General features: G+C 38.9%; 2 protein-coding genes and 1 long non-coding RNA gene across 6 annotated transcripts in view; 2 read left to right on the top strand and 1 right to left on the bottom strand.

Annotated features, from left to right (window-relative positions):
* Octbeta2R (Octopamine beta2 receptor) overlaps positions 1-6,660 on the bottom strand; it is a 44,108-nt gene extending 37,448 nt beyond the window's left edge. The window contains exon 1 of the mRNA XM_068296987.1: positions 6,344-6,660. The gene's annotated coding sequence lies outside the window, so the exon portion shown is untranslated. The remainder of the gene's footprint in view (positions 1-6,343) is intronic.
* On the top strand, positions 6,193-22,296 carry LOC137582447 (uncharacterized). 4 transcript variants are annotated; one of them, XR_011033286.1, is made up of 4 exons: positions 6,216-6,288; positions 7,765-8,068; positions 8,125-8,243; positions 13,676-13,693. It is a non-coding gene; the product is annotated as an uncharacterized lncRNA (long non-coding RNA). The 4 variants fall into 4 exon arrangements; XR_011033288.1 differs by lacking the exon at positions 13,676-13,693 and adding an exon at positions 22,265-22,296 and having other exon boundaries at positions 6,193-8,068; XR_011033285.1 differs by having other exon boundaries at positions 6,207-8,068.
* A 94-nt stretch (positions 22,297-22,390) lies between these two features.
* Positions 22,391-23,447, top strand: LOC137582295 (venom serine protease Bi-VSP-like). The gene is made up of 3 exons (XM_068296775.1): positions 22,391-22,471; positions 22,550-22,766; positions 22,841-23,447. Exons 2-3 carry the CDS (start codon positions 22,666-22,668, stop codon positions 23,445-23,447), a joined length of 708 nt encoding a protein of 235 aa, XP_068152876.1. The 5' UTR covers positions 22,391-22,471; positions 22,550-22,665.
* The last annotated feature ends 549 nt before the right edge of the window (positions 23,448-23,996 follow it).

The following is a 23,996-nucleotide window of genomic DNA, read 5'->3' as shown; positions in this document are numbered from 1 at the left end:
TCTATTGTCTAACAAGCGAGACGAGTCATTTGCCACATACAAAACTAATCAACGCAGCAAAATAATGATTTGTGTACTGACAAATTTGGAATCAATTGAAGCTTAATGAAAACAAATAACGACGCTTGGCCATAACTATGAATGAAATCGTTTGCCAAGCCTCTGAACGAGCTGAACTGAGCTGAACTTAAGCCCTGGCTAAACTCAAGCAGATTGAGTGGAGTCGTTTCCGAGAACTCAGCATAGGTGAATTGTTTTTTATTTTCAATTGTCACTTGACGAACAAATACTAAACGGCCTTGGGCTTTGGGCCAACATTAAAGTACATACATAGTTAGAGGGGGAGGAAAGATTTCATTACTAGAAATGAAATACATATTTCAAATTCAATTGAATCAACTTTGCCCTGAGTTCACACAAATCAAGCAATTCATGTGTAAATGAATACAACTATTCGAAGGTCTTTGACTGACCAATGGACGAGCGTTAGAGCTGAAGAAACACTAACTGCAAAATTTCTACTATAAAAACATGACGTATGCTTAATATTCAATTAATTTGATTTGTTTCATTGCAGCAGCACAACCAGGAACGGCAACGGCAACGGCAACAGCAGCAGTGCAAAGTCAATTAAAAATTTACTTCATTTGAGAACCTCTACCACGATCTGCCCTCTGACGCCGCGTCCCACTTGTCAATTCGTTTATTAGTTAGTTAGTTGAAAAGAAAAATAATTCTAGCTTTTCAATCTACATTGGCTTGTTGAACTTTGACACTATTGCCCTGTCTACAACAGTTGCCGACTCGTAGAAATATGCGAAATGTAACTGTGCATGTATTTAGTAGGTACATGACGAAACGAGAAACCGAAACTTTAATTGTATATCAGCCAGCCCATGCCTATGCAGTTGTCCTCCCCGCCTACCATCTTTCATCTTTCTTGGCCAGGCCCCAATGCGGCAGCTGCCAGGCAAACTAATTAAAAGTTGAGCGATTTTCTTTTAGTCACAGTCATCTTTCATTAAAGTTGATTTTCATTTTTATTTTCATTATTTGCATTTACTACCACATTGCAGCAGTCGTGGCAACATCTTTGACTTAAATCCTAGTTTAGCAATTTTCTTCTTATTCCAGGGGAAGTCGACCCACTTTGGGTTGTCGAACATTCTTTAAAGGTGCAGTCGAAATTAACTGAAAACTGGAAAATAATAGAGACTAGAAACTGATTCTTAGATGTTATCTTTAAATTGTGGCTAAATTAAACGAGTTTTAATCTCCAACTGGGCCATTGTCTCGGCTACTGCTGCTGCCCCAACAATGAATAAATTATAAAAATGAACATGGAAATGAACCTTTGGATTTAGCATTGTGACGTGGTAGCCTCTCTTTCTTCCACCTTAATTGACTTTGCTCTGCTGAAGCGTATAAAGCTGATTTTACTGGCTAAACTGAAAATCTATCACGCATACGCACTGTCTAACCAAATGTCTATCTATCTCTATCTCTTTGTCCCATTTGCCTTTTCCTTCTTTCTTGCTTCATCTCTCCGTCTCTGTGGCCTTAAGCAGGCTTTGGCAAAAAGTTCACTTGCCAACTTTTATGCTTTTTGTTTGCTTTTCCATTGCCAAATCCATCCTTTCTGGCAAAGCGATGTGCAACTTGGCTTTTAAGTTGTCTGCTTCGGTCATGCTGTTTCTGTCTGAATATATGTGTGATAGACAGGCCGAAGGCGTACAAAAAATGGAAAGCGCATTTAGCGCTCGATTCTCAGGTGTTGAGATAGCAGTGTTATTCTTTCGTACGTTTTGTGGAACCCACAAAAAAAAAAAAAATTAGACGAAAAAAGACAGAAATAAAGAAAAACCAACATGCCAACAATGAAACATCCTTTCTCTCATTTGCATACTTGCTCAACTATTTTGCATTTGCCTGTACTCTGTCACTCTGTTCCGTTCTGTTTATCTCCCGTTGAGTGCTGCCGAATGGAGGCCCTTAAAAGGCCACATGACAGCGCCCAAATAAGTAGACAATTCGGGTTCTCAAGGGCAGACCCACACAGCCAGCCCGGTCTGCAGAGCCTACTCAGCATGAGTGAAATGGATGGCAAGGGTTTACTGACAGTGCGCTGACATCGAATGCCATTCAGGTCAGGACTCAGAACTCGGAGATGGAGCGACAACAGTCACACTGCCATTTCGAAGGATGACATTAAGCAGGAGGCACGGAAGGAGAAGCACCAGCTAAGACTACATGGCCATTAATTGCGTCGCGCAATGCCAACCGCAAAACCGAGGCCGAAACCAGAAACTAAAGGCTCTTAATGTGTGTGTGTGAGTGGGGTGAAACCGCAAATTCTAAATAGTAGTTGATATGGATAGATAGTTTAAGTGTCTGCCTATATAGAAAATGTTGCTGGCACACATACTTAAGTGTTTGTAATTTCGCATTTCGTATTTATGTTTTTTCTGTACCTCTAGGCTTTAAGATGTTTAAATTCAAAAGACTCTGCGAACCAAAATGGTCGTCTTTTTCTTTTTCTGTCGTGGACTTAACGCCTCTCTCCATTTTGCCGTGTGCCCTTACTGAATCTAACATGTGTCAAAGTTTTCGCTTCAATGAGCTTTAAATATTTGATTTGTTTCTTCTACACAAGTGTGCGGGAGAGTGTGATTTGGGGGGTCGTTATGTGTTGTGTGTGGGTTGTGCTGGTGTGTGGTTGTTACAAGTTTTCCCCCATTTCATCTCGCAAGTGGTGGCAAGGAAAAGCAAAAGATTTTGAATTCGTTTTGCGGTTGTCAGCCTGAAGCTGTCGCATAACAAATAAATAGTTAAATATAACTATAACAAAAATACATACATATACTGATATATGTTAGATTTCTCTGCCTTCTGCGGTTTAGTCTATCACATAATTGTCATTGTCGTGTTTGGAAAATGTTGTCACCATTAAAAATTGCTGCTAGGTTTTTCGCACAGTGTCTGTAAGCATGTATGAGAGCAACTGACAGGCAATTAAAAATATTGCGAAAGCCCCGAAAAACTGGAGGCACTGCTTCACTTCGTCGCCAAGCCGCTGGCCAATAAATCAGGTCCGGCCAAGACAAGACAAGACTGGACAGGACAGGACAAGCCAAGCCAAGCTATGCCAAGACAGCCTAGGATGGGACAGGACAGGACAGCATAAGGACATCAAACGGACCCTTGGCCAGGGGCAGCGCTGCGCATGCAAAGAGTGCGAATTGTAGATTAAAATGAAAGGAAAGCTAGAACAACGAAACGACGGCAATGGCAAACAAATGGTGGAAAAATGTGTATATAAAATTCAATTAGATTTCTATTTTTCCCATTTGCGCTTTTCTCCCTTTTCGGTGCCTTTTCTTAGCGCTTGCAGCTTTTATAATCAAGCTTGCCCAATAGAGAAATACAGGATAGGCATATCCCTGTCCCTGCTCTTGTTCCCGTTTCTTTTTCTCTTGTTCTTGTTTTTGTAATTTAAAGTTCTGGCAGAGAGCTGAACCACAGAAAACGGCCCAGAGGCCATCAAATCAAGCGGAAGCTGTGTGAGCAAAGAGTCCTGGGAGCAGGATTTTCACGCTGCCTTCATTTGTTCTACAACTGTGTGTGTGTACCAGAGAAGGTGGTGTGTGTGTGTGTCTGTGAGCGGGTAAAGGGGGAGTTTTCTCAATAATTTTCTGCCTTTGTACACATTCAATAGCTGCCTTTGACACCGCCAAGCACATCCTCAGCGACGAGGTCGACGACGACCACAAATTACATTGAAAATTCCTGCTTGATTGAAGTTGATTGAGCAAGAAAATACCGACAACGCCCCTTAGACATCGAGGAGTAACCCCGATTCCCGGCATCGCTTTATTTCCTCTACGTATGTGGCTGTGTCTGTGTGTTAAAAGCAAGTCTTAAACACCTGTGTCCTTCCATTCCCACCTGTATGCCTCTGCCTGTGGGCGAATTGCGGTTTAAAATGATTTTCAGCGTCTCAATGTATCATAATTAATAACCCACGCCTTCATTATGTTAGTCGGAGGGTTGTGGTAGAATAGCCAGCAGGCAACTTCAATGAGACTCTTGAGACGAATACGATCTGTGCCATCTGCTAAAACACTAAGTATTTAAACAGACAGATGGCAATCTTTAAATAAAACTCTACTACTTTACCAAAATAACGGGCTCATAATTGTCCTCCCTGGATAATACAGTTCCAAGGAAGAAAAACGATTTGACAGCAAAGGAGATAGCAAAATAGATCTAATTGTAAGTCACTCACATTTATCGACAGTAATTTGATTTGACAGTGAGGTTTTTACCACTTTTAAAAAACGTTTGGAAAACTTTATCTGTGTCTATAAACTAGTTTCCTTGGTTACCAAGAATAAATTAATTCTAAAAGGCATTTAAAGAATCCATCAAACATAATGGAATAACGAGCTACATACCATGCATAGCATATCAGCTTCTAGCCATATTTTGATTCTGAATCCAATGCGGCTCAAATACGTTGAAAAGGAAACTCTTTGATTGTATGTCGGATGATTCTTGATAATAAGCTAGCGGTTAATGGGAAATAAATTGTACTACTCTGTAATAGAAACCTATATTGAACTTAATACTATCACTGACAGCAGTTAGTAACTATTGCTATCGGTTTTTATATGTAAAATACATGCTACTCACCATTTTCGAATGGATCCCATCTGGCTTTACTTGGAGATGCAACTCGAATTCAAGACTCGTGAAAAGCCAAGTAAACAGACAAACAAATCATTTGGATGGCACGATATCCGCGCTTTCACGCACTCACACACACACACACTGTAATGGAATTGCTCTATGAATGGCGGGAAAATTTGCATTTTAAATCTTGAGATTTTTATTTTTTTGGTAACGCTTGAGAGCGCAGAGACAGGGTCAGGGGCGGGAACAGAGTGAAATGCAAATCGAATAAATAGAAAATAAATAGAAGGCATAAATAAATAAAATCACTCAATGCACTGGTTTATAGTCCATGTGTAGAGTCTAGGAGGAGGAGGAGGAGCAGCCGCAGCCGCAGAAGGTAGAAGGTTTGATGGGACAAAGTGTTCAATGAAGACGTTTGAAGAAATGACTTTGGCCTGGTATCATCGTCCTGCTCCTGCGCATGTGTTTGTTATGGCTTTAAGTAGTGTGTGACCCTTGGGGCGATATGTATGTAGGTATGAAGAGGTGGGCTTGGTAGGGTGGTGGGAGTATGTGATGTCTTGTACGAGATGCTCCTGCAGAATTGCTGACTATGCTGCTCAGCTGAGCTTAGTCAGACTGCGTGCTGAGAAGCTTAAGTCGTTATGAGATGACGATTTCCACTGAGCAAGGGCAATATCAACACTTCCGTTCCCTTCTAATACACCCCTCGATCCCTCCCTGGATGGCATCAAGGCGAACAACTTTGATTGCACTGCCCTGCGGCATTTTTCCATGTGTGAGTGTGTGTGTTGTAGATTTCTGAGACATTCACGAGGCACACTGAGTGAAGAATTGAGTATGTAATGCCTCTGTCAAGTAAAGCTGCTCGCTGTCTCGCCGGCTGCCGTCGGTGATTTGTTTGGCAGTTCTTTCTTATTATTCCTGTTATCGCTCCATGTCATATAGTAAATGTTTTTGCTGTTTGTTTTGTTATTGCTTTTTAATTTTTTGTTGTGTTTTTTGCATTGCAAAACTGGTCGACTACATTGGTTATCACATAATACAAATAATTAAGCATTTGCACTGCGTTCTTGCACTATATTGTTGTATATTTAATTCGCATGTTTAGCCATAAAACGTTTGCGAACGTGCAATGTGTGGCGTCAATTTCAATATTTTTGCGCGACAACATTTAGAATATTTATTTTTATAAACGACAAATTCGAGAAAATAATAAAATTATGACACAAAAGGTAAATGCAAAAAAAAAGAAACGCAAATGCGGACCAACGACTACACCAACAATAACAATTTAGCGCCAGACAATTTTTGTATCTGAAGGCTGCTGCACTCGACGATGGCAACGTTAACGGCAAAGACAAACCGACGGCGGCGACAGAGCGGGAGGCGGAGACAATGGATTATTTCATCTCATTTTATTGCAGTTTGAGAATTGGCACAACACGAATTGTACGATATTTCAGGGCCCTGCAGTTTCAGAGGCAACGGCATTAACGGCGGCAACGACGGCGGAAGCAAACGCGCAATGCCATCAAGCGGTAACGCTGCGTATACGCAATGGCACGCACGAACCACTGCGTATCTCATTGTGTATGTATGTGTGTGTGTGTGTGCGTTTTTGTGTAAAGGAGAAGGAAAGATTTACCGTTGTAAGCAATCAGTGTGCGCCTGTAATCTGCAACAATATCCATTAATTTGCTTGGCCACTATTGATGCTATTGAGGCTGCTGCCGATGCGAATGGTGCTGCTGCTGCTGCTGCTGCTTACTCTCAGCATGCGATTGCGAATGACAGCAGCCAACGTAATGTAATGGACGAGCGAACGAACGATAAGCAACGGCAACGACGTGGCAACGCACCAGACGGTTCACAAACGAATGAACTACCGAATTTTTGTGAGCGCCGCACGAAGCTCGACATAGACACACAGACGACGCTCAGAATTTTCACACACCCGCGCACACACAGGCACACACACTGACATACTTGGATAGAGACTCTTGAATTGAGCGAGAACCTTTTGTTCGATAAAATCGTCTTCTGCTGAGAGTCACTCAGAGATGCGCGCATGGTGCACTCAAACATCCACGACCGGGGAAATCCGCTCACTCAATGCTTACAAAGACACAACAGTGAGTGCAACTGTTAACTGTTAACAGTGGCAGCCATGTAAGAAGTGTGTTATTGGGTTACAATTTTTACACAGAGCTCTCGATATTAGCGTGACAACCCGCTCGGCTTTGTCTAAGCTATTAAATGCATGGCAAATTTGCTTGTCAACAAAGCGGAAGACAGCAACAAAACAAAACAAAACAAGACAAGACAAAAAAAAAGTTTCAACAACCATAAATTAAATGCTACGCAGCTACCCAAAAGTCGCAAAGTAAATTCCAATTAAAATTTCAACGTAAATGCCACAAAATGTAAATGTATTCGAAATAAAGTCGTTGGCGGTAACGTTGGCGTTGGCGCAGGCTGTGGTGTTGTTTTTTCAGCATTGCGGTTGTGGTGGAGCCTATCAGCACCCACAATACACCCAGACACACACACACACTCGCACAGTGACAGAGACTGGCACGCGTAATCACCCCTTTTCGGCATAGTCAGACTGTTTGTCTTCAGTTGATGTGCACGGTTGCTTCACAAAATCCTTCCAGATGGCGTTTGCTGGCATCAAAATCCGAGGGGGCTACCAGTTCGAAATTGCTTTGAGGCGGAATCCTTTAAGTAGACTATAAATATCCCACATACAGGAACAAATTGATAACACACAAAGACACACAAACTCATGCACACAGACATGGCCATGCACAGGGCAACTAACACCGACGCACGTTCGATTCAATAATAAAAAATGCCTTGCAGCAATTTTGACATCAAACGTCTTCACCTTTCTTCAACTCTCTCTCTCTCTTACACACACACACACACATCGATATATTGATAGCTGTCAGCAAAGTTAGGCATTCCCAATAGAACGGAACTACGTACGCACACACGTACGAATATTAGACTTCAATAAATTCAATTTACACAAATTTCAAATCCAACAAACACGCCCTTTAGAGTGAGTTCTAAAGGCACACGAATCGCCCACAGCATACAACGCAACATGCATCGACAAACAAATCAAACGCCCTATACACAAAAACAAGCCGAGTCTATATATATATGTAGATATATATATATACGTGCATTGGCAGATCGAACTGTATATAGATACAGGCCATAACTTATATCGGTTTGAATAAGTAAAATAATGGAACTAATTCGCATTACACAACTATTTAAAAAAAAAAGTCAACTACTTTCTGTAACTAATCTCAATGTTAACTTATCAACTCTTTCTAAGCAGATGCCAGAGCTAGAGGTAAGAAAAATTCAAAACTCAAATTGCCCTCATATGTAATTCACTTTGTTATCAAGGTCAGAGATAAAAATAGGAATTTGATATGAGGCTAGAAAGCTCAAGGAAATACTAGCATCTGGAAGTCGGCTCGAGCCTGATTTTACAATAAAGGTTATTTTATGGACAGCAAAAAGAGGTAAGCAGCTACTCTTAAAAGCTATTTGAATCAGACTGTACTAGAGACCGCTCGAATTGTAAAGGCCATATCATATAAAACCATTTTAACAATAATACAACTATAAATGTTGAATGTTTGCAATACCAGAGTTTAGGAGAGGAGAAGATTTATATTTCTTCCTCGCTCCCCAATTCGAGAATTAAAGTGGACAAATTTTGTGTAAAATCGAAAGTAAGAAATAAAATTCGATTCGATCAAAACGATTTGAAAAATAGTTGAGAACTTAGCATGACAAAACATAATGGATGAGCGGATTGCTATTCAAGCCTACGGCAGATGTCCTTAACATTAGCATTAGCTTCAGGTGCACGTAAAGTAATGACAAGCTACTAATTAAAATTGATTGATTAAATACACCGATTAAGAAAAGAGCTAGAATAATTGTATTAATTGAATTCGCCTAACAAATATGTAATTTATGAATACATTGATGTTGGTGGAACGAACTGTTATTTGTCTAGGATGTGTAGTAATGTGTAGTAATGCTATGTAAATTTATGTTTTTATTTTCTGAAAGACTAACACAGACAATAGTGATTGAAACTATATCGAAAGAAGAACTGTCAGCCCAACACAAAGCGGATTTGCCTGCCATAGAGACGCAATTCTAAATTGTAGAGCTGACATATTTCATCAACGTGTCCTCTAAAGAAGCGTTGGCAAAACAACAGGGAATTCGAGATGGAAAATTTGGTTTTGGGGTTGGGGTAGGGGCTGTTTTCAAAATGCAGTTCAAATATGGGACAAGCGCCAAACTGTTGGGCCAATTCAATACGCCTCACGGTATGCTGCCCGCATAGCAAATGACTTTTGATTGACATGTTTGACATTTTGCAGAGCGTACAAAAAAAGGAAAGGAACGAGAAGAGACGCCCCCCAAATACCCCAGATCCTGCCCACTTTTATTGCATTTTAAATGTGTCAGCATAATTTCCCCAGTTTGTTTAAGCACAGGCATCGTTTATGGGGGAAATTGAAAATCGTACAACATCAAATTACAATGGGAGTAACTAGGAGGAGGAGTGCAAGTGGAAATACTGCTGCTACTATGAAAATGTAGAAAAATAACCTCAAGACACTTCTTGGGGGGTCATGCGCATGCTTGCAGCAAAACAAAGAATAAGAATCCCATAGAGCAAACAATCATCTGCTTGTATGTATGTGGGTGTGGGTGTGGTTGTAGATGTATGTATGCTTGGATGTGTGCCTTCCTGTGTGTATTTCTACAAACATTTGCACAGTTCAATGCACAATTGATGGCCGCAATGTGAATCTAAAAGCAGTTGTAGCCCAAAACTAACAATGCCAAGCATAACAGTGGATTATGCCTGACCCTCATATGCGTTTCCCAAAGAAAGGGGGTATGAGTGGAGATGTCAAACGGAGCCATCATTAGGATAGCCGAAAGTCCATTAGCTGAGCCCTGACAGTGGCAACAGGAACATCAACAGCATCATCATCATCAGACAAAAACTAAGCAGCAATTGCTAAAACATAGATGGAAGTTGAGGACACTTGGAGTCCAGCTTAGGGTCAGGGCCATGTGCCGGGGAAGCAGTAAAACGAGTACTGCTGGGTCGAGGTTGAAAAAGCAATTTAAGTGCATCCATGTACAAAAATAATCAGACAACACATGTGCGAATCAATAAAATGTATGCATATTAAACTTTCATACAGGGTGAACTATTGAAATGAATCAACCAATATGTAAAGGCAGAAATGGATTTCAGAATGTGTTTTGTCCGCTGCAATGCCTTGGACAACGATTTCTGTTTCTTCATGTCTCATGGACTCGCCCTTATGACTTGAGATAGTTGTATTGAATCACCCTGTTGTTTGATTAATTAACTCTGCCATTGTGGCCGTAGCATACTTTCCAGCGCTTTTCCATAAGCCGATTGGTATTGATGAAGTTAATTGCGCAATAAGCATGCACAACTGTTTAAACATATTAAAATTTTAATAATACACAAAACAAGATTATTGAATACTGCCCCGCCCCAAACAAAGCACCAGGAAAAAATACACCCACACCCACACACACACAAATGAAAATAACAACCCACAAAACCGAAACATAATCGAATTATGAACAAATGGTTTCCACAAAACCATTTAATTGACTTTTGTGCTGAAGCAAAATGCAATAACAATAATCGTCATAAACATAAACATAATATAATGTTTAGTGTGTTGTGGCCAAAAAGTGCCAGCGGGGCGTAAGTAGCAACGGGAACGACACTGGCCACCTGAAACCAACTAACAAGAGCCAACTGAAAGCCATTTGACTAATGGATGCTGCCCTGGTTCTGCTTCTGCTTCGGCCAGTGCGTTGGCTCCATCTCCTGCTCTCCCTTGTTCTCTGGCTACGACTTGCCCAAAACCTTGGGCCCCCCCGTCACGCACCGTCATCCACAAGTTTGAATCTTTGGTTGACTTTTAGTAACTATTTTGTCCTGGCTTTGGTTTTAGCTCATGCCCTAGGTCCTTGCTGAAAGTGTGTATGTGATTTTGTGGATTTTACCGAAATTACGAGCACGTGACAAAATCAACAAAATTAATTAATAAACTTTGGCAAGAATTTCCGTTGCTGCCGTGTCATGTGACAGTTCTCATATTGCCAGCAATCTGGCAGTGCATAGCTATAGAGACACACAAGCAGAATCATTTCGAGAGGGAGACGGACTGAACTACATGCCACAGCACTTTAATTTGAGATAGTTCACGCTGTGCGTGCATGTGTGTGTGTGTGTGTGTATACCTTTTATGACTTGGCGGAGGTTCACTGATGGTTGCCATGGCCCAATCGTTAATCAGCATTGAATTCTGCCATATCACTGCGGATGCCCCAAAATCTGGTTACAGGAAATGTGCGAAGCGAATTTTGGTTTGTCGTTTTATATTGAATAATAATTAACGCTGGAAGGATGTGAGTTGCTTATTTCAACTTTAATGGTATTGATTTCATTTTCAAGACTAGACCCTAACAATATTCGATAACAGTGATTCATTAAGAAAACTCGTACTACATATAGCTCACTTGCCCATGATTTTATAAAATCAATTTATACATTACATCATATGTGGCTTGTAAGTAAAATGACTGATACTAATTTAAATCGACTCTGAGAAGGACACGACTACTCTAACATTAATGGAATAGATTCTTTTTATACCCTTGCAAAATGGCTTGATATTGGTCAGATGTGTGTAACGCATAGAAGGAAGCATCTCCGACCATATAAAGTATATGTCGGATAGTGTTGGTTAAATGACTACTAAGTCAAAGCCAACTAGTTAGTTTTAATGGATGGATAGGTGCGTCAGTTGTAGCCCTGGTTGAGCATCTAAGCAACCTTAGCAACTAAGGGGGGCTTCGGGCTAGAGAGCTCAGTTAACAAACTCCCCGGGAACTAGCCGCACACTTCGAGAATATAAGTGAAATAGTGAAAGGGCAAAGTAAAAAAAACAGTAAAGAACATGAGTGAGTTAAATAATGCGGGCGACGCTCCGACATATATATATTCTTGATCAGTACGACGAGACGATTTCATATACAGCCCGTTAGAGCTACAGCGTTGCATGTAGCCTTCTATATACTGCACGGCTTGTATATATCGGATTCAGCCGTATCGGACCACAATAAGATATAGCTCGCATACGAATGGCAAGTCACGAACTGTCACTTTTGCCAACAACTTCGTTTTTTCTAAGCTATTGTCATAAAAGTTAATATTTAATATATCTTAATTGCTGTGACGAATTCGATAAAATGGCATGTTAAATGACATTTTTTTTCATTGATGGATATAGGAAGAATAACAAAAAAACGTGTAAGGGTAAACAAACTGCGGCGCGGTCGATGTTAGCCCCGGGGCCCTGGTTGTTTTTATTTTGTAGTAATCATAATTTAGCTCGAACTATCCTGCCTGCTCTTCTAATGCTCAGCCGTAATAACAGTTTGAGAAAAGTCGCTTAATAATTGTGGTGCTACTCTTGAGAGCTGATTTCTATTTTATAATAACTATTTCACAACTATTCTCTCGTTATATAGATGTCCACAAAACAAATTCCAAGAAACATTAAATTTGTCATTGAAATTGTCTAATGCTAGTTCGCTAGTTGCCCCTAAAGACTTATTATACCCTTGCAGAGGGTATTATAAAATTGGTCAGATTCCGACCCCATAAAGCATATATATTCTTGATCAGCATGAGAAGCTAAGTCGATATAGCCATGTCCGTCTGTCCGTCTGACCGTCTGTCCGTCTGTCCGTCGGTGCGTACGCGTTTTACTCAGCCATCTTAAGAGCTATCGGGATGAAATTTTTTTGGGAGCTTTTTTTTACCCGGGTGAGATAAAGTATGAAAATCTTTGGGATCGGACTACTATATCATATAACTCTGGAACAAAAATTTTTGCAAAAATTGGAGTATCCCCATGAAATTTACCAATATAGAATTTGATATAAAATCTCAGATCCCAAAATTTGACCCTGATCGGATAAATAGAACACAAGTTACAGTCTATATAAATCGGTTCAATCGCTGCCGGCAGCTCTGCTTGCTGCCTACTACGTCATCATCAAATCAACAGAGCACATGCATACACACACAGACGCAACGCTACATAAACTGTATGTGTATGCGTGCGTTGCTTTGCTTAGGGAATGAGGGAAGAAGAAGAACAAATTGTACATAGTATGAAGAGTAAAATTGTTTTGTTTGTATATTAATGAATTGAGTTGCAGAAAATAAATTTTGAACATGTGAAATTATTATTGTCAAGGACTGCAAGGGTATATAAACTTCGGCATAGCCGAATTTAACTTCTTTGATATTTTTAAATTATCTTCAAAAATTGAAAGAGCTCCGCTACAACTTTGCAAAACCATTTAAGTGCTTTTTCCAAAAAGTTTTGATACTTCCTCCATTTAACCAATAGAAATGAAAGAACGCGCGGATTAATTAATGTCCTATTTGTGATCTTTCGTAGTTCTAGCAAATAAGTTGTCGCCATTAGAACGAACTAAGTATTTTGTTTTAGGTCACTGTTATACTCACAATGCTCATCATATTATACATATATTCACATCACTTTTTTAAGGTTCCTAACCCTTCTTCCATTTAATTTTTTTCTGCCATTGCATAAACGAACTCAATCTTCTATGGAAGTGATGGGCAGAATTTTAGGTAGTTTTGATTAAAGATGGATGGTGGCCAAGTGGTAGTCTTATAATCGATTTATCTAATATTACTTTTACTACTTTATTTATCTCTGTTAAAGTTCTGCCAAAAATGCCAGTTGTGTATAACTTATTTATGTATTTAATATATTTATGCTTTTCATTTGTAATGTTTCCTTCTTGTTTTTTAATTTTTGTTTTCTAGCATGAAGACAAGGCAAGGCAATGGCAAAACTTGGCCCAAATGCATAATTAAAATTCATCAGGCCGACATTCGAAAAGGGTTATTACTAATCCATCTTAAACAGACTGCTCAGTATGTGAAATAGATATGTGCTTGAAATATACATAGGTTCTTGGGCAAACAAATTGAGTGATTAGTGAAACTAAATCAAATTGTATTCAAATGGTTTTTGCGGTTTTGATTTCCAGATGGAAATTTGTGCAAGGGCCTAAACAAACCGCTTTCATATGTTCAGTAAGTTTTCACTTAATTGCCAAACACAATTGTAGAATTCACACATACATTTAGACTGTGGCAGACACATTGAAAGTGGGATGACCAGAAAAGACGTGCCTCAGAGACGGAGAACCCATTTGCTTCGCCAGCTTTGTGCTGAAATGTACAAAATTAATAAAAGCATTTTTCTCGTCTTGTGGCATGATTACATCTGGCAATGCTGCAACAACAACCAACAACCAAAACAACGGCAACGTCAACAGCAACAGCAACAATGGGAAGAACTATGTGTGTATACGCTTACCTACTTAGCAGCTCTTTACAAACATGCCGCACGGTCCACACTCCCAATTCTCTCGACTCCCGATTCCCAGCTCAGAAGTTCCCCCGTCCATTCCATTTTGTTTCGTCCTGTTCCCGTTTGGTCTTCATCCACGCACACAGAAACATAATTGCTCGCTTTTTTATGTGGCTTGGTCGTCGTCGTCGTCGTCGTCGTCTACAACATTTTCTATGGCTGTCATGTTGATATTACATTGCTTGTAAGCTGCTCACCAAAGCACCACTCCTCACCCGTCTATCGCATTCTCCGTCTCTCTTGTTGGCCCCTATCGTCAGCTCAACATTTTTATTTTATTATGCTGCCTGCATAATAATGCCACGCCTCATGTTCCCTCTTGCCTGCCCATTTTTATCTGCTCACTCATAAAAATAAAGCGTTGCGCATTCTTTCACGCCATTTGCAGTTACTTTGATAAGAGCCAGCTAGCTAAGAGTCGGCTACTCCCTGCCTGGCAGCGAGGTGGGAGTTGAGAGTGGGGTCAAGGGTCAAACGCAAATGCCTTTGTTTTGATATCCGTCTGTCAATGCTCGCATCGCAATATCTCAGCGACTTTTTCGTCCTTGCCCCACCGCGTCTCTCTCAACCCGAAATGGCGCTTCTTCAGGCGTATGCGTCATTATCAAGTGCAAATAATAAATCATGACAAGGCCTGGCATATTAGTTCGTGACGAGGGTGGCAAGGAGTGGGGAAGAGTTACAGATACATACACAGCAGATATGTATGTACATATATAGATACATTGTGGCTTTGTTTGTTTGTTTGCTCAGCAGATTTCCCATCGTTGAATGTGTCTGTGTGTCTGTGTATGTTTTCTTTAGCTATTGTGCGGCATAATTAATCATAATTTGTGTGCGTTATGTGGCAATTAATAATTTCTATGGCATTTACATCAGACGCAAGTTGGAACTTGAGAAGGATTCGAGCTTAAAAACATGCCAAGTGGGTAATTAAAGTTACAAACTTTCTTTTGATAATTGGGTTAACATCGGTCCCAAGGGGTAAATTCCAGCCACACATCCCAAAGACATTTGACGTTAAATAGGGACGTGTATTAAATAAATCTTAATGAATGAAAATACTTACAACTCAATATGTAATCTTCCAATGAGAAATGCCAAATGGGTCAACCAAATCGAAGCAATTTCGAAATGCGTAACGTATTATCCTTCCCATATTTCCCTATATTTCAATGGCCATCAATGGCTAATAAATATTCTACAACTCAAGTCTCTCATCTGAAAACTTACTTGCCAGTTCTGATTGGGTGTGAACTAACGGACGTGGCATGGTCGAGTTAGTTACAGAGCAAGTAAATTGATTCTAAAAACTTTCCTTTCCTTTAAATGTGGGAAGCTCATTTTCTAAGTTCATACGAGGAAAAAAGTAAAATGAAAATTAATCACAATGAACAAATTTTATATTACAAAGTTGAATAAATATTTTTTCAGAATTTTCGATATTTTTCCTGAATCTAGTAATAAGAACAAGTCTGCATCCAATGTTACTTTAATCGATGGATAACTGACGTACTTTTGTCACCTTAGACTTGGTTTTATCTTATCATAAGCAATAATCAATGTCCTTTATTTTAAAGGCTGTGTTTCATCAATGCCAATGTTAACATATTTCCCCTTCATCAACGCCTGTTTCTGCTAATGCTGACGTGGGTGGATATAATTGAAAAACTTCAAGTGCTTTTGAGCCTTATGAACACACAGACAAAAATATTGCTCAGCCATAACTCATACGCAGCATAAGCCCAGGAAGCTAGAGAAAATTTTGCCACTTTTGGCCTCTGACTGGCTTGCTAGTTGGCTGCGTTGTTGCCAGGATGCCTAGATGGCTTGCTGTTTATATTACATTTTTAAATGAATTGACTTTCAAGTGTGCCACAATGTGTTTCCTTTTTGCTGCACTGTGCTGTAGTACAGTCAAACTTTTTTGCGTTTTCAGCTTCTGTTTTTTGTTTTTGTTTTGATTTGATTGCAGTTGGTAGTGGAACGCATAATTTATGGCAGTGGCTGTGGCAGTGGGAATGTAGAACTTTTGTTTACCCTGTGGTTTTTGTGGGCGTGGCACTACAAGTTGACGTTGACGTTTCCAGACAAACGCACAGCCAGAGCCAAAAAGCCAAAGTAAGCAAATTGGGAATAAACAAATACAAGTGAAACTCCTTTCTATCTCTAGGTCTATCCTTTTCGGGCACGCTCTCTTTGCAGTTTTTCTGTCTCTTTTTTGTGCAACAAATTGCGTGCAAAGTTATTTCACTCTATGTGTATGTGTGTTTGTATATTTATTTGTTTTGTATTCAGCTTGATTTTTCAATTTTTGCACACAGACGGACAACTTCTCTGGCAAGTTGATGTATTTCTCTATGGCTTTTTGGCCTTTGGCATTTGGTCAGTTGGAGTTTAATTGAGTGATTATTCCAAACAAGAACTTTGACAGCTTGCCAAAAGCAAGTGCAGTCCTTGTCATCCATTCGATGGCCGAAAATGAGCTCAAGTCGAGAGCAAACTTATTAAATAAAGCGACCCGCCCGGACAACAATGGCCCATACAATCGGCCATAATTGCTACAAACACACAAACTTGGGATGCCCATGATTGACTTATTCAGTCACTGCTGTTGCAGCTTCTATTGTTTCCATTGTGTGTGTGTTCTTGTGTGGTCGGAACTAAACCAAACTCAAATTGAAACAAATATAGTAAGCAAATCGAAATAACTAACAAGAACTGCATTGTAATGATTTTGTTGTTTTATTGTTAAATCAATGATATAGGCCATAAAATTCTTGCCACTGAGATACTGAATGCCCATCAATAACTCATCAGTTTAAACTTATCCATATTTATTTGTCTAAACAAAACTAAAGTAATTGACAAACAGTAAGTGTTCCCTGTTTGTTTAAGCATAATGAATGTTTATATCGCTTTTCAACAGTTCAAAAGCTTTTGTCACCTTAACTTATAGTTTCCGATCATTTTTTATCAACAAAATGGGTACATTTGTTCGCTTAATATTTAAAATCAGACAATTCAGTGTAAAAGTATTTTTTTATTGTAAATATTTATTTTTTATGTATAAGTTTTAAGCTTTCTTCAGTTCAACTTTTTGGATTTCATTTATTTTCGATTTCGATTTCAATGCAAACACTTTTTCCAGCTGACTTGCTGGCATTTTATGGGTAAAAGTAACCGAAATTTAAATAAATTTGACTCACAGGTTGACTAAAGTTACTAGTCCTGCGGCCTTTAGGGAGGCCACGCACGTTTGCACGGATCCACGGAAGGACGATGATGGTATTCGTATAATAAAAAGCAGATTACTAACGTGGCTGCAGACTCTTACATTATGCGATGAGGAGCAAATGACAGTCCGAATACCAAACCCGAGAACCAGCCCAGAAAATGCCGATTACCCAGCTGGGGCATTCCACATGTAAAGCGAAACCAAGGACCTCAAACATTTCAGTTGTTTATGGCACATTTCTATTCATTATGTGTACTTAGTTCGGGTCTCAGTCTAGCGTTTCTTTTATTGTCCCAGCTGATAATGATTCCCATTTTGGCTTGCTCTGTGGCCATCTGGGCAGCTGCTACTTCGGCTCAGATATGCCTCAACTCTAATCGTGAGAGTTACACGCAATTAATTTTTCTTTTGTAATTAACAAAGATTCCCCTCACTCCCTTCCTGGCTTTGGCGCCCAAAGCTTTTTTGTTTTTTATGTTTCTGGATTTTATGGACATGTCCGAAGTCCATATAATTTATTAACAAATTTGCACATTTGCCTCGAGCATGCCAGACCTCAGGCGTGTGAAAATGTTGATTAGTGCAGTGCCTTATATTCCAAACCCTCCACTTGCCCCCCGCATGCTCTTGCCCCTTCTCTTTCTAGCTTTCTCTTATCACACACAACAAATTCCAATTCCAATTTGCGTCTCCAATGAACTTTTCAAATAGCCACCCGCTTCAATTTGGCCCGAGTCACGCAATTCGGCTCTAATAATAGCTAACGGTAATTACGCCCTTAAGAGTTTTGTAGCTTAGGCCAATGCTGACTGGCGTTCTGTTGTTGCCTCTCATCATCGGCTTTTGTTGTTGCAAATAAAGAAAATTATAAGCGACTTCCGAATTTCATTATCGAAATTAGATGTTCAAACTGAGACCGAGACCGAGACTGAGACTTGCTCTGAGACGCAGAGCGATGCTGATGAATTCCGCTTCGACTTCTGCGGATGTTGCGCTAATTTGTCAACTGGCATAACGCAACGACAAACGACCAAGTGAAATTCATTGTGGGCGTGGCTGGCGGGCTGCCTCTTGGCCTTGTCAAATTCAAATTGACTCATTAAAAATTAAGTTGCCTGCCGCACTTTTACTTCGTCGTTTGTCCTTTACTCTTACTCGTGCCATTCCTTTTGCTGTTGCTCTCTCTTTGTGAGCTAAAACGTTAACCAAATGATAAATAGCAAAATTAGATTTGACAGCCAAGCCGCGTTTGGTTTGGCACACAAATTGCAGCATTCATCTTGATTAAATTTCTGGTCGGAAAGCTTTGAGTTGAGCAATTTGCCTGAGTCTTGCCCTGATTTACATTGTGACATTTTTGTGCCAACGACAACTTTAATATAACGTAATATTTCAAATTTCCCGATTTCTTCTTCCATCTTTAAGAAGGTCCTAATGGAAAATTACCGTTACGAAAGTTCAAAAACATTCCAGTCAGTGGACTTTAATTTATCTGCAAGTAATATTATAGAATTTTAAATCTACCGCACCAAAATATATTAGAAAATTCATTTGAAATTGGCAGAGACCCATCCCAAATATAATATTTTAAAGTCAGAACTTACGTTCCTTTTTGCGAAACGATACATAAAACATATAATCATAGATATCTTTAGCTAATACAAAGAGGGTAGGTTTAGCACGAAACAAAAAATTGGTGTAAAATAGCAAATGTAGACAGGATATCGGAGAAGACTAAACGATTGTAAATAAAATAGAACATTTGCCATTTAAATAAAGGATTTAAAGGATTTTTTTATTCTACAAATTCATTTTGTTAATTTTAAAGACCTAAATACAATTTTTATACCATACACCCATAGGGTGAAATGGTATATTAAAGTCGCCAAAATGTATGTAACAGGCAGAAGGAAGCTTCTCCGACCCTATAAAGTATATATATTCTTGATCAGGATCAACAGCCGAGTCGATCTAGCCATGTCCGTCTGTCCGTCCGTCCGTCCGTCCGTCCGTCCGTCCGTCCGTCTGTATGAACACGCAGATCTCGGAGACTATAAGAGCTAGAGCCACCAAATTTGGTATGTATACTCGTGTATTATGCACATGTACAGAGTTAATTGGAATTTCGGCCACGCCCCCCTACGCCCCCAGGAATCACATAAAACTGTTTTTCTTAAAAAGTATGACAGCTAGAGACATCAAATTTAGTTTGTATACCCGATTAGTTAGCGCGCAGAAATTAATTGTTCAAACTTTTTGCCACGCCCCCAGGAATCACATAAACTGTTTTTCTTAAAAAGTATAATAGCTAGAGACATCAAATTTGGTATGCAGACTAGTGTAATAGACGCGCAGAAACTGGCTATTTAAAAATTTTGCCACGCCCACTTCCGCCCCCGCAAATTAAACAAAACTGATTTTATCAAAAATAAACAAAGCTAAAGTCACGAAATTTAGTATGTATACTGGCTTAGTATGCGCGCAGAGTATATATATTTTCATATTTTGCCACGCCCACTTCCGCCTCCATAATTAAGAAAAAACCGATTTCCTAATTCGGCAGACTAATTAATCTTATCTATTTCTACAAAACTACCAAATTTTATTGAAATCGGACTAGAAACATGCAAAATATGCGTATGAACGTATTTTACTACGCGGTCCACAAGGCCAGAATTGGCCGTTGGCTAGTAGCGGCGCTAGAGTGCTCGTGTGTTCGTAGAGCGAGCGAGATAGCACATACTATGAAACATGTAAAAACAATTTAATAGACAAACATTTGGTTTTCGAAATTTGAAATATTTGTTTCACCTGGTGTATGGTATACCCAAGTCGACGAGTCGACTTACTTGCTTCATCTAACTAAATATTAACTAACTGCAAGGGTATATGAGTGTATCGTTCATCTGCCTGCGGTGACAAATAGCTTTAGGTGGAGATATCATACCGAAAGCTCATAATCCAATGATGCAGAAGGTATAATTCAGCATTTTCTGCTTTACGCGATCGGACACTTCTGTATTACAGACATGTAACTATGTAATGTATATTGACTTTGAAAGATCATAGTTAAGTTTTAGTCAGTAATTCAAAGTTTAGAGTTTAAACCAGCTTTATTATGTGGCATAAATTTGGCACTCAAATTATTTTGATTGCGGTCGCCATGTAAACAACACAGCTAAACAAACTTTTTCGGTGTGTCGCGGACTCAATGCGATAACTAATTAAACTATTATATACATATGTATATATGCGCGAAATGTACAACTTAGCCATAAAACCATCCACTTTCCCTATAGTATAAACATACATAACACTATCGGTACACACCGATACATACGAAAATGCATAAAAATTATATTATATTGATCGATTACTTCCTTCTTTCGATATATTTCCAAGCTCTTTACATAAAATTATTTAATTAATATAATAACTATTTGTTTTGGTTCACAAAATATCAGTAAGTACAGTGGATACGAACACCGTACACCGTACATACATATATGTGTATGTATGTATGTACATATATCACATACGTCATGAGTACACATGCTTATACTCTTGCAAGGAGGGTATATTAATTTTTCAGAAACTCCCAGACCTTTTAGGCCACAGTGCTTAAGTTTCGCATGTGGGCTGCTTCATATCGAAGGGGTTGTATCTCCGAATCACTATATCAGTTATGTACATAGCACCCAATAGTCATGAACAGCGACTTTTCTCAATTACTTTTTCATTTTATAAGATATTTTTATTAAAGTTAAGTGTTGTCAGTTTACAATACCATAAATTACACTTTTTAGATAAAACATTTGTCCACATGGACGACTTAAGGTAATGTGGGGGTAACAAAAAAACTTGCAAGGGTATACAAACTTCGGCACGGCCGGGGTTAGCCCCGGCTCTCTGGTTTATTCTTAAATGGGGAAATCCAAGATTTGTGGTCAATGAATCAGACGTCATACCACTGGATTTACTCATAAGCATTAATAATTTTGACTTTCCAAATAAAATACTGTTCTCTTTATAACTAGTTTAATTACGAATCTGTACAGAGTTGGGTGTGCTTTTTAAAGAGTGTTGCATATTAATATGAATCAAAAGGGACTAATGCTTAAAGGTAAAACAAGAAACCAAAATAACCATCTTGAAATTTCTCCGATCGATATCAACAACGGGATCAATGTTACTACAGTGATAAATGTAAATAATAATATAATACTGTGCTTTTGATATTATGCACCTACAGAGTGAAATGATATGTTAAAGTCGCCAAAATGCATGACTGTCTCTTTGTCAATATGAACACCTACATATGTAGATCTCGGGGACTATAAAAGCTAGAGATACCAAATTTGGTATATAGATTTGCAGATTTTGCATATGTAAAGATTTTTTATATAAATACATAAATGCATTTGTTATTATAAATTTAAGACAACTTACTTAATTTTAGGACTCAATACAAGGATGTTATCCATTCAAAACTCTTATTTTCCATTTGTAAACGCTTGCAAATTCTCATTTCAGTCATATTTGCTAAGAGGGCATATATTAATTTAATTCAATTGAAATTACAATGTAGTAACGGATGGAACTACCATTTGGGAAAATCTAACAATAATATATGACAAAATTTGGCATCGACATCTTCCGTTAACTTTCTATGTTCTATGTTGCAAATTTCGGCGAGAAATGTTTGTAGTTTGCTCATTAGTTTATTATTTGTTTCCAGTTCTCGCATTGCTTTTGGTTTTTTTGAGGATTTCCAAGACTCATTATTTCAATAAAAGACCGACAACAGAGTGCACGAAAGGCAAATGCGTTCCAGCCCATGAATGTCTACAACCGAGCCCGAAATATTGCAGTCGCACTCCCCCGATTGTCTGCTGTAGGAATTACAATGATCAGCAATTACAAAACAAGTCCCGATCTGCGCAAGGTTAGGCCACAACTACACGCCCAAGAGTTGTAAAAGAATTAAGTACATATATTAAATTTTACCAATTTATTTATACAGCTTGCTATAACTTCTCGACTAATTATTGTCAAGGGAAACCATTGATTTTTAATGGTAAGAGAGCAAAGAAACATGAATTTCCCTATGTTGTGGCTGTGGGACGTAAGCATGAGAAAATGGAAGAAGTGGATTTCGATTGCGGCGGCACATTAATAGACCACAAATTTGTTTTAACTGCTGCCCATTGTATTACCGGCGAAGAGGATGAAGATAAGGAGTATGACATTGAAAATAAAGTCGTTTCATATTAATGTAATTAGATCAATACTAATTGTACTATTTTTTGGCTAGGACAATGTATGTTCGAGTGGGCTCATCTAATCGATCTGAAGCAGTGCAAATCGAGGTGAAAAGCAGAAGAGGACACCCATCGTACGATGGAGGAGTTTGGAACGACATTGGCATATTGGAACTAGTTAATTCGGTGGAGTTCAGTAAGGACATCATGCCAGCCTGCTTACCTAGTGGCTATGGGCATAAGCATCGTTATTTCACAATTGCCGGCTGGGGCGGTACTGGTGATCAGTTGATGAAAATTAATACTAATCAACTGAATATCAATAACTGCAGTTCCACTCGTTATAAACTAAATAAAGCATTTCACATTTGCGGTGGTAAATCACATCCAAAAGAAGCTGGCGATGCTTGCAGAGGCGATTCAGGAGGTCCTTTGGCTATACCCCATCCTCGTTTTGGAAATTGCTTGGCTCAAGTTTTTGGCGTTGTTGGACATGGGAACATATGCAATGCTCCAAACGCAAAATCTGTACATACTAGGATTTTTAAGCATCTACAATGGATTGAAGACATTGTGTGGCCGCCGAAGAACACACCACTTACCTTATCTAATGCATGGTCTAAATTTAGATCATATTTTAAAATATTTCCATTTTTTTGAATTTGAAAGAAAAGTCGGTGAAACTTCGAAAGTAAATACATAGGTAGATTGAATAATGCACTGCTAAAATTAATACTATTTATTTATTTATTTATATTATATTTAATTAAATTGAGATTTCTTCCTATTAAACTAAGTATTCTGACTTATTCAACCAATTTCACATTACATTTTATAGAAAAAACTTTTTTTTTTTGGTCATCGAATTGGATTGAAGTTGAAGTATGGCCATCGAAGAAATGGAGTGAAACTTTCAGAAAACATTTTTCAAGCATTTAATGGAATTAAAACACGAATCAATGAAACCATTCTAATAAAAAACCTTGAACCTTGAACCTTGAATCCATTTGTTTTCGATAAAGATGTTGAATGCTAGTCACTGAAGTTGTTGTTTAACCCAACGCGAGATTGGTCCAGTTGTCTGTTACAAAATTTACAACTCCCGACACTTTGGAGTGAAGCACAAGACACTCACTTATGAGTGTGAGGGATTCTTCAGCATGAACTAGATTGGGTAAGTAGTAACAACTTGAAGGCAGTGCATGTCAA

The sequence above is a fragment of the Drosophila tropicalis genome, unplaced genomic scaffold (assembly GCF_018151085.1).
Source record: "Drosophila tropicalis isolate 14030-0801.00 unplaced genomic scaffold, ASM1815108v1 contig_859, whole genome shotgun sequence".
Lineage (NCBI taxonomy): Eukaryota > Metazoa > Arthropoda > Insecta > Diptera > Drosophilidae > Drosophila > Drosophila tropicalis.
The sequence above is the reverse complement of the archived record's forward strand: the minus strand, read 5'-3'. Positions and strand labels throughout refer to the sequence as shown.